Source organism: Rhodamnia argentea, chromosome 8 (assembly GCF_020921035.1).
Source record: "Rhodamnia argentea isolate NSW1041297 chromosome 8, ASM2092103v1, whole genome shotgun sequence".
Taxonomy (NCBI): Eukaryota; Viridiplantae; Streptophyta; class Magnoliopsida; order Myrtales; family Myrtaceae; genus Rhodamnia; species Rhodamnia argentea.
The window spans coordinates 27481535-27492670 of NC_063157.1; the positions used below are offsets into that span (position 1 = coordinate 27481535).

The window sequence follows — 11136 nt, forward strand, 5'->3', positions numbered from 1 at the left end:
CAAGATACTGCGATTTAATATACTAATTTCATATGTTAATTAACACTTACATTGAACATATAATTGACATTATCAAAGTGAATATCGGGTAATAAGCAATTAATAGTTCGATTGAAATGATAATTATGTAACAATTCGAGTATCATCAACTAATATAATTAGCAACTAAGATGACAATCACATTTCTCGAATGATAGACTTGTGATATAAAAGCCATTACCGCAACAAATCGTAATGTGAATCTAACTCGTTAGTCTCCTCGGGAGAAGAGAATGCACAAAGGTCAACTATGATCAGAGACCAACTTGAAGAAATCGAGGCGACGATCGATTCTGCTTTGGCCCAGCAACCAGTGACTCCAATGAAGTTTCTGGGAAAACCCATTTCAGGAGGGAGGAACAGAACATGGAAACATCATCACACAACTCCACTAAAAATTAAGTTGATGATTCCAGCATGCATCTGTAAGAAGGTGAAAGGGAGAAGAGACGAGAAAAAGAAAAGAAAAAAAATTCGATCTTTATGGCTTCAGTACAGAAAGCTCGAAATGGGTTGAGGTCAAACGCAAAACAGAGCCATCGGAAAGGACGTGATCCGATGCATTACTGTGCTTTGGCATTCCCAGCCACCACTGTAGGTCAACGCCAAAACTGGGTTGATTCCTGAAGCTTATCCATCGAGAGCGAAACGACAAAAAGTCTAAAGTCGTTTTCCAGTTTGTGCTTTTCAATGGAGTCGGAGTAAAAAACAGGGAGATCAGATCAGGAGCAGAGCACCGAGCAATTTGCCCACACCACGTCTGATTGAAACTTATTGAAAGGGAAAAGCGCAACTGAACCAGATCACCCGTTGCTGGGATTGATTGCACTTAGAAAGACCCCTCTTTTTTTCTTTCAAACACCAATCGGATCAGCTCGAGGCGACTCAGAAACAACCAAAATTCTACCGCAAAGTTTTACAGAAGAGAACAGATAACAAGAACAAAACCGGGTTCCTGTCATTTCAGTTAACAGTAGGACCAGCCACCGTCATGATCATCGTCAATTTCGCTAAACATGGCAATCGAGTTTCCGGATTTCGCTAACCAGTGTTCTATCAAGAGGGGCGCGATCGTGACCTGGGGCTCAGGCGCCGGGGCCGGATTTGTAGCGGTAGAGCTTGCCGAAGACGTGGAGGGCGGTGACGAATCCGATGAAGCAGAGGCTCATGACGAGCACCACCGTCGGCGAGATCTTGAGCCCGGGAGCGTCGTCGGTGTAGAACCTCAGCATGTTGCTCCCTGCGCCGCTGCCGCCGCCGAGGCCGCCTCCGGAGCCGGCCGCAGCACCTCCGCCTCCTCCTCCTCCTCCCCCGAGCCTCCGGCGGCGCATGCCGGCAGTCGCGGCGGCGGAGCCGCGGGGGGCCATCACGCCCGGGCGGGAGCCGGCGGAGGACGAGGTTTGGGACTGGGACGAGCCTCTAGCCATGGATGTCGAGATCTCGGGAGAGAGAGAGCTGTTGGATGGGCGAAGGTTTGTTGAGGCTGGAGGTGGTTGCGGTTTTGTCGACGGAGACTCTGACCGAGAGAGCCTGAGCCAGAGAGACTTAAGACAGAGTGAGGGCGAGCGAGGTAGGGCCGGATCGGACGATACTGACGTCAGCGGGGGACAACTTGGGAATTTCGCGTTCTCCATAAAGATAACTCCTTTTCTTTTATAATTTACGAGAATCTTGTAGATCTTTATAGATTGCATCACCTCATCTGGAGTTGCACATATCGGTAACTCACAGATTTCTTTGTTACACAAACTTTACCGAATTGAAGCCCCGTGAAATTAAGAAAATCGCGCCAACAAAATCGAGGACGAACGACCGAAAGTCCTTTTTAATGAACTATGGCAGTAGCGTATGTCGGTAACTACATACGTGTATTCAGTAACTACACGTACGTTGCTGCTAAACTATAGGACATGCGACATTTCTGTATATGCAACGAAAGACCTCGATGGGGAACATCATTTGTCAAATCTATTAAACCCTTTCAAACGCAAGGCAATCAACTAAAGGGGTGCATGAAATCCATCCAGAAATAAAATTTCTGTTTCAAACCTATTTCTGGAAGGCAAATCCGTTTTGTAACACAATTCTATTTTTATATTTCTAAAACAAAAAGTTATTTTAGAAATAGATTTGAAGAAGAAATGAGAAACAAAAATTTTTTACTTTTCCGAGAAATAGAAATAGAAATCTCATTTTTTCTCAAATACCCGCCGCTATAACCGGTCGCCGCCATTGCCGGTCATTGCTTGTAGCCGCCCATGACTGTCGTGGCCGGCCGCCACCGCCGCCGCCGGTCATTGTCGGTCTCCACAACCACCACCCGCCGTCAGCCGGCCGACACATTTTTCGGAAGTAGAAATTTTATGTCGTTATCAAACACTTTTTTTTACTCAGAAACTCATCCAGAAACAGAAAAAGAAAAACTATTTCTAGCCGGAAATCTATTTCTGAAATAAAATGGTTATCATTCACGCCCTAAATGTGCTCAAAAAAATTTGCCCTGAGGATTGGAACCTTTCTCTTTTCCTTTATTAAAAATTTGTTTTGCACAATCTGATGGGAGTCTTGGACCCGAGTAAAATCCTTAAACTGTTTTGTTTGAACTCTGGGACGTAAAATTCAGAAAATGAAGAGAAGAAAAATATTTTCTCTCAACTTAGAAAAGTGATGGTGGAGAAGATAGACTTCATGTCATTTTCGAATGGCTACCGTTGGGTAGCGTCGTATAGTAGTTGTCTCGCGATTGGGGTAAATCATAGGAATTTCGGTTCCCACGTAGAAACCGACTTGTTGGCGACGTATTGCTGGTTCAAAGACACTGTATGAAGATCTAATCAGCATGTTCATTAGAAAAATATTTTTCATTTTGCACGTACTTCTTTCTTCCCTTTTTGTATGCTTCGAAATTAGGGTTTTCTCATTGAATGCGGGTACAAGACCTTCAATACAGGTACGAACACGTAAATATGTAGAGATTATGACAGAAGGGACGCAAGCATAAAACAAAGCCAACATGAAATTTAGCCCAATGAAGGCATTACGACCGGAGGAAACAACGAGAATCCAGTACAATCACTGGTCAAATATCTGCTCAAACTCTATGTAGCTGCGCCGCATCCACAGCTTCGTTCAGCCGCATCTCGCCGCAGTTGGGGTCGGGTTCGGACGGGGCAAAGGCCCCTAGGCCGGAGGTTGGCAGGCGTTCGCTGGCATCGGACTCGTCCACAGAGTGAGCGATTGCAGCCGACGCGACAATGAGGCCCAAACAGACGAAAGCGTAGCAACGTTGGACCAGTTTCCCCAGCAACGCCTGCACCGGCGGAGCCTCCATCTGTGCCTCTCTCTCTCTCTCTCTCTGTGTTGTTCTCTCCCTGTTACGAAGTGGAAGTCGTCGGACCAAGGTGACGACTGAGCTTTTGGTGCCACGGCGGACACGTTTATACGCAACGACGGCGAATATGTTGAATGGGACTTCATCCGCACAGGACTACGAGAGATGAAAACAGGGGTTACCCACCGTCGAAATTGATTTTGATGGAATGATTGATCGACCAGTAAAAAATGAAACTTTATAGTAGCATGTGAGCAAAGTAGCTTTGTTTCTTTTCTGTGGCATCAGCGGCAGAGTCAAGTGAACCTTAGCCCGGGCCAGAAAATGTCGGAAAAGAAAAAAACCAAAGGTGTTCTGAGAGTGCATGCTACAATTTAGGTTGTCTGTCCCTATAATTTCACCAATTTGTAAGCCTGAATGTTACAGTACGAAGTGTAAACTCTGATCTTCAAGTCTCAGTCCCCTGTTATCTGTTCATCCTTGAAGATTCACCGAGCTACGACATCCGATTCGAACAGGTTGACCCGAGTGTGCACTTGCGAATCTCAGACTTGATCCATCACCGGTGACTTTGGTGGTCAGTTTTTTTACCATTTACTAGAGAACTCCCTCAACTATTCCCGCTTTGTCTCTCGAACGAAAAGTCTTTCGGGACGTTGTCTATCTCGTGCTGAACCCGCGTCGTTGGCTGAGGAATGGAAGCCAATTGGACCGCTCTCTCGAGGTCGACCGTGCCATGTTCTGTGTTGGGATTATGGTACAATGATGAGCCGTCGCTCTGGTGGAGGTGGGTCGAGGTAGATTCGCTGTCCAGATGATCAGAGTCAAAATTGGATCGCCTTGGGGACATGTGGATGCTGTCGATCTCACTGCGGTAGTGGCGCAAGAGGTGCACGGGGGACATATGATGCGAAGGCGTGGTCGGCCTGCTGGGCATGGGCGTCATGGAGCCTTTGTTCTGTTTGATGTGCTTCCTTGCCGTGTGATGCCAATTCCGCAAGGCTGTGGCCACTCTCTCATTGAATATGGTCGGTTTCATCGTCGACCCCATCTGCTTCAATTCAGGCACGTGTTAAGTAAAAAGCTAAGATTTCGGAACTTTCCAATCAAAATAGCTAGATTGGACAGCGCGGTTCGGTTGGTTACCTGCGTCACGAGAGCATAGAGAGGAAGAGTGACATAGCTGCACAGAATCTGAATGAGGACCCTGAAATTTATAAGGGAAAAGATCACCAACAGGTTTAGTCTTTTACCAAGAACAAGAAAGTGAGTAAATTCAAGAGCTAGGAATGTTATTGAATCAGACTAACCCCATTGTGATTCTGATTATTATATCTTCTGTGTGCTCATGAAAGCAAGATTTCAGTCCAAATTCATACTGAAAAGACAGAAAGGAATCGTGTTAATTCGATCGAAGTGGCGAATCAAACAGCAAAATTCTAGCCCAGATGTATCTTGTAGGAAGAATCAGAATAGTTCTTACCCAAGTCCAGGCAAAGAAGGCAAGCTGAAAAGCATTCTGCAGATGATAAAGGTTGAGACACAATGAGAAACTTTCTAAGTTCGACTTGAGAGAGAAAATGTTGGTGTCGCGCTAGTAGAAGTATAGACTACCGACATTACCTGAAAGAGAACGAAATTGATGAGATAGAGGATAAGGCGGGGCCGGTTGAACCAGAAGAGGTCGTCGCCGGGTTCGACGACCGGCACGCCCTTCACAACCTCCCCTCTCTCTTGAATCTGGAGCCCCATTTTGGTTATGACCACCTGCAGCTTCGTCCCGACCAGAAGTATGATCTGCAGGTCCAAACCATCGACCACTTAATTTCACTAGCCAAGCACCAAAACATAATCTTTGCTGTATCGACATCAATGTCAGAACATTCGGATTCGAGAATGAGCTCAGACTTACAATCAGTGGGATGAATGGGAGCCACAGATAAGAAAACCACCCTGGTTGTGGCAAAAAGAAGCATAGAATCAGTCTGAATCCTGGGAATTTAACATGGATGAATCGGCAAATACTATGCGACTTTATCGAATTTTCGTACCGTGGGTATTGAAGAGCAGGAACAGAACCGCGAAAAACCATATCGGAGGACTGAAATCGGAAAGGCGACCGGATCGATCAGTCACATAGTATGTACCATATTCGAATCGAATTTCCGACACGCTAGAGAAGGTAACTAACTAGTCTGCAAAAGATTTTTTTCGAGCACCAACCTGATCCCTACGACAACCTTAAAGTCCTCTTCCAGGGATCTATTGATGTATTTCTGGAAATCGAAATTTACGTGGCTTTGAGGAGCCAAATGTGCCTGAAAATAGAAAAGGGGCCGGAATTACATTAATTAATTAACGTAACCCGTCTTAACTAATCATTTAATTAACCCTACTTTAGAATGTCTGCAGCGAAAATTAATAAAAAATATATATATACAAAGGACTTTACCATGATAAAGCCGTGTCTCAAAGTCAAGTAATCTACTTTTGGAACAGACCTAACGAATTGTCTGAAGAAACAAACCTGCCAAAAATTATCACATAAATAACGAAAATAAACAAATCGGGAAAAAAAAAAGAAAAAAAAATCCGGATAAATCTGGATATTGAGTTCTTATCGATGTGAACTAGAACGTCCTTTTCTTAAACGTCAAACGTTTTTAGAGAAAATTAACATTAGTAAGTACGACAAAAAGGCTAAAAACACATCCAACGACGACCAGAACAAGTGGCTAATGAAAAAAAACAAACAAAAAACACGAGAGTCAACTTTTGAAACTTGCGACTTGCGAGGCCTGTCGCGAAATGGTCAGAATAACCAAAGTTGGGCCAGCCTTGGAAGTGCTTGTCAAAACGTTTAAAGTTAGAATACGAAGACCGCTGTTTTGCCCTTTCTTATCAAAGATGCACGAAAATTCAAATAAAACGAAGAAATGAAATGGAGATTTTCTACGCTTTTAGTTCTAAACGCTCTTTAATGGAGCTTTTCGCGGGATTAATTTGGAAAACTAGTAGATATGTGCAAGAACAAACTCTTTTTACTGGAAACATTTGGACCTTCTTTCCTTAAGGTCGTATCCATTTTAATTTAATTTAATTTTTTTTAATTGATATTACCGAAAATCTTCAATGGATACGCTCATGTCAGGTTTACCTAAAATTAACATTTGCATTATAAAAAAAAAATTCAAATTAGTACACTCGTGTCGCATTTATCCCGAACGAATTTTCGTGTCATAGAAAATACTAAATCGGCACGCACGTGTCACATCCGACCCGTGCTAGTTTCGGTGCTACGAAAAATCTCAATTGCTCGGGTAGAATATAAAACCGAGATTGGAAATCGGGGCAAAATTGATGGAACTTCGAGGTTAATTTTTTCACGACACCGAAATCTAGTCTCGGTAAATGCGACATGCGCGGTTCGGTCTCGATTTATCTCGTGACGCGAAAATTAGTTAGGAGCAGATGTGGCACGAGTGTCCAAGATTGGGATTTTTGGCGATAATCACCAATTTTATTTTTCTCTCTTTATATGCATAATGGGAGAAATTAGTTTCCATTTGGAAAGGGGGGAAAAAATAAGAAGAAGGGGGAGATGTGCTTACGATCCAGATGAGGACGGGGTTTTTGGTCCAGAAGCTGAGGTGCCTTCGCCCGAACGACGTCTCCCTCGCGAACCTGAACCTCTCCGGATCTGTGCGTCAGACATGCAAATCAAGCACGTCTTATGCATGGCGCCAAAGTCTCCCTCGCACAATAATGAAAGAGATGTATGCACAAATTTATTCTATAAATAACAATGTGGCAGATAACTATTCCGGTATCATTTAGCCAATGGGATTCGTGTGCTTTGGGCTGGCTTGACATTATAACGCGGCGTCGGGGGTCAGTTTTATTTCCCGTGATCCCACTCAGCTCGTCGAATTTCCGGTGTCGTTGCTAATCCGACTTGCATGTGAAAAGGGTAGGCTTAAATGTTCTTTGCCCTAGGCACACTGGTGCTTTCACTCTATCTATTAACTTGACCATTTGTGTTGGAGTTTTCCGGTAACTTGGACTTATTCTACAAAACGACCTAAGCCACGCATATGACATAAACCGGTCGGTGTTTGACTGGTGTACTAAGAACTTCAATTTGAGGTTGGACCATGATGGGGTTTTTGCTAACGATGGATGACTGACCATGTGAGAATTGGTACTCGGCGGTCCTGGTTTCCTTCTCCCAAGCTTTCCAGCTGCTCATCTGAAACCAAGTCATCGAGGGTCTCGATCTCGTCAAGGTGTCGAAACGAATATAAACGACGGAATCGACGTGAGCTGCGGCGTAGGGTTTGTACGGAACGTGCGTACCTTGGCTCGGCCAAGAGCCATGGTGAGAATACAGTAGAGGACGTGGAAAACAGCCAAGATGAAGATGAAGATGTGGAGCTGGTGGATCCCGTCCGCCGACACGAACGGCACTTGGCCCTGAGGAATCACAAAATCAATCGTGTTTCACATAAGCCCATCAATTTCAAATTGAGCTAAAATCGACAGGTCAAATCATCGGAAGTCAGATATGGGAAGTGTGTGTTTTCAATAATCGTCCGAGGAGATGGATTAGTCGAGTTCGGCAGGTTTTGACCTGAATGACTACTTGATTCGAAAAATAAAAAATAAGAAGTTAGGGTAAAAGGGAATGACGTCAGAATCTGGATTGACTTTACCTTGGCCGCGCATTTGTCGTAGGTGGCGGCCGCCAGAACTCGGCGCCCGCCTCCGTGGGAGTCCGAGAGGCCGAGCAGTCTACGGCCGTCGGATTCGTAATGGGACGACTCCCCGTACTTGCTCTTCCCTTGCTCTTGGGACTTGCTGCATGGATGCCACGTGGCCCCCACTTTCTTGGATATGCATATGTTCGATATCGGACCTTGCCCCACCGTGAGCAGCAACGATATGAACCCCAGAAGCATAAGCTCTATAATCCCAAAAAAAAAAAGAAAAAAAAATTGAAGTTAACATTAATTGAAAATTAAAATTAGCGTGGAAAAAGAATAAAGAAACATTGAGAATCGAATTTGCGGTCCAATGCACATAAATGAGACGGTTTGCATGTTCGACGAGGATTGCGTCCGTTATACGTCGATGAAACAGTTTGTAAGTTTGATCCGACACCCGCGTTATCTTAAAATAAAAGATTAAAAAAAATTGGAAGAGGTGGTAATTAAATTGAAATGCTACCTGATTTGACTTTCTCGAGTGCCTCGTAAAGAGCCCTCTTGTGCTTCTTCTTCAACCACTGCCAAGAAACAAGCCAAAGGGTTTTGGAATTTCATCAAACACCTCTATCATCCTCGTGTGGGATTCCGCACGTGCGAAGCGCACTCCGGAAGGGACGCACTGCGTATCGCATCGAAACCCTTCTTCCTCTGGGACACGTGATGTAACAAATGGCGACAGAAGCGCGCGTACCTGCCCGATGATGTGGATGATGTACTCGATGATGATGGAGACCAGGACGAGGACGAAGCAGACCACGGCGACCGCCCACGTCGGCGTCTGTTCCAGCGATCTCCCTCCAGTGGCTCCCGCCATCTTTTCTTCCCTTCCTTTCCCCCCTTCCTCCCCTCTTGGCTGTAGAAACACGCTCGTTCGATCTAATGTCTTAGCAGAAAAGCTAATGAAGTACGGCCTGGGAATTCACTCATGCAGAGCTGGATGGAAACTCGACCAAGTATATGAAGAGAGAGAGAGAGAGTGGTGGTAACTGGTAAGGGACTGAGGAGGGTATATGGATGGGAAGTGTGAGGAACGTCGAGGGTCTTTTATATGAAGTTAGGGTTGGGGAAAGACGAGAGGGCAAGGCAAAGACGATGACTTTTGACTTCTGTGAGCACAGTATTCGGAAGAAAACTAGAGAAGAGAGAGAGAAAATCTTGACTTCATCGGAATACAATACAAAATGGGCCGAATTCTCCACAAAAAAAAAATTCAAATTTAGGTCCAATTTTAAATAACAAAAAAAAATCGGGAACTTTAAGTCTAATATAAAATCTACCAAGGAAATTTTGTTTTCTCCAAAAAAATCACGAACTTTTAAATATATTATTAAACCTATCCTGTGATCCGGTCCCAACTTGACGTGACATTTCCATCTCGATAAAAAGTAAGCTACATTGGCAAAGTAAGAGGGTCATATGTACGGATCAACGTGACATTTTTACTTGGATAACAAATCCATCCTAATAAAAATTATTGAAATTCTCCAAAATGAAGTCATTTCAGAATATGAAAATTAGGAACGACTAACGGCTACTTTTATACTGAGGGCTAATGGGGACAGATTTGGGATTAGAGTACAAATTGGTGATTTTTATCTTAGACAAAAGAAAAAAAAAAGTTCTGGGCAGATGTGAGATTGGACTTAAAGTTCGGGATTTTTTCTTAGACAGAAAAAGTTCGAGACAAATTTAGGATCAGCCCTAAAACTGGAGTTTCTTTAGGGAATTAAGCCAATAAAAAATGAAAAATGTTTTTGACTGCTTAAGAGGAACAGAATCATTGGGATAACTCGGGATGGCGGAGTCAACCGTCGCAGTTCCCTTAATGACGTCCGCGAGATTTTTCCTTCCTTTGAAAACGAACGGCGAACAACATCTCCCAGTCACCCTCGCGACTCGTAAATCCACAGCTAAATTCCACCTCCCCATAGTAATTAAAGACTAATACGTTGCACCTCACTGAAAACAACACGACTTCGAACATGCTTTGAGCACGCAAAATTGAATTTTTGTTCTTTTTTCCCTTAAGGCACGGGCCCGCCGTCCGGTGACGTTATAGCATCCATCGACACGAGCAAGCGCGTGCGCAAATGATTAGTAACTGCATCCCTCGAATGTTTGTTCATGCTTTTAGCAAGAAATAGAAAAAAAGAGAAACGAAAAATGTCTCGAACTGTCCGAGCTTTCAATAATCGTGAAAGAATCAAATCTCAATGTACACATCGATAGCTTCGTACCGCGGGTTATGAGGTTCGAACCCTCGCCCTCAAAGATGTGAAGTCACAATGGCTGTGGATTGATGATGATTTGCACTTCCTCAGTTATGTTAATTTTATCCTTATTTTCTTTTCTTGACTTTTCAAAGTGTGCAAACAAAATAATAATAATGTGGTCCAAAGCACAAATACTATATTAAAATGGAGGAAGCCCCCTTCTTCTTAGCCACTTTGTGAGGAGTCTTGACTGACTAATTGGGTTCAGATCACATTATGTCTTAAGATAAAATTGTCCATTTCTGATCGATGGTTATATGCTTTGTTTTTTTTTTATTTTTAAATGTGGCATTCTCATTCTCCTGACCTGACCCGGTCTTGGTCCGCCAACATTAATTCAACGCATATATATAATTTATTTTTTGCGCGTGAAAAATTTGTCTCTAATCGTAATTAGCCTTTTTAATTTTGTTTAAGGTTGTTTTACTGAATCTTGATTGAGATTTGGTATGAGATTTGGGCTCCACCAATGCCCCGTCTTCACCGAATCTTCTCCCTCTTTTTTGTTCTGAAAATTCTTTTTGCTAAACTGGTTTACGGTTGTTAAAGTGAGATGCGAATAGCACTGCGTATAATGATAGAATGGGAAAATTACCAAAAAAATGATAAGCCTTTTGCAATTGTGCGAATTCAGTCTTAAATTTTTTATTTTTGTCAATCAATTTTAAACCTTTTGCATTCATGCCAATTAATTCATAAACTTGTTTGCATTTATGCCAATTCAATC

At 43.4% G+C, this 11136-nt stretch overlaps 2 protein-coding genes across 2 annotated transcripts; both read right to left on the reverse strand.

Annotated features, from left to right (window-relative positions):
- Nucleotides 1-830: 830 nt before the first annotated feature.
- On the reverse strand, nucleotides 831-1587 carry LOC115738204 (protein transport protein Sec61 subunit beta). The gene has a single exon (XM_030670756.2). The coding sequence runs from the start codon at nucleotides 1464-1466 to the stop codon at nucleotides 1125-1127; it is 342 nt and encodes a 113-aa protein (XP_030526616.1). The 5' UTR covers nucleotides 1467-1587; the 3' UTR covers nucleotides 831-1124.
- A 1956-nt stretch (nucleotides 1588-3543) lies between these two features.
- On the reverse strand, nucleotides 3544-9166 carry LOC115738200 (MLO-like protein 6). The gene is made up of 15 exons (XM_030670747.2): nucleotides 8828-9166; nucleotides 8597-8654; nucleotides 8083-8333; nucleotides 7727-7843; nucleotides 7559-7619; nucleotides 6982-7070; nucleotides 5823-5897; nucleotides 5594-5688; nucleotides 5422-5471; nucleotides 5283-5323; nucleotides 4994-5167; nucleotides 4854-4889; nucleotides 4681-4748; nucleotides 4517-4577; nucleotides 3544-4421 (listed from the first exon to the last, which is right to left on the reverse strand). The coding sequence occupies exons 1-15, from the start codon at nucleotides 8948-8950 to the stop codon at nucleotides 3981-3983; spliced, it is 1740 nt and encodes a 579-aa protein (XP_030526607.1). The 5' UTR covers nucleotides 8951-9166; the 3' UTR covers nucleotides 3544-3980.
- Between the last annotated feature and the right edge of the window lie 1970 nt (nucleotides 9167-11136).

Excerpts from the sequence above, each read along its gene's own strand:
- LOC115738200 (XM_030670747.2), bottom strand. The coding sequence starts at position 8,950 with ATGGCGGGAGCCACTGGAGGGAGATCGCTGGAACAGACGCCGACGTGG. Across the intron at positions 7,844-8,082 it reads ACGACAAATGCGCGGCCAAG|GGCCAAGTGCCGTTCGTGTC; the intron begins GTAAAGTCAATC and ends GTGATTCCTCAG. Across the intron at positions 7,620-7,726 it reads TGGCTCTTGGCCGAGCCAAG|ATGAGCAGCTGGAAAGCTTG; the intron begins GTACGCACGTTC and ends ACTTGGTTTCAG.
- LOC115738204 (XM_030670756.2), bottom strand. The coding sequence starts at position 1,466 with ATGGCTAGAGGCTCGTCCCAGTCCCAAACCTCGTCCTCCGCCGGCTCC.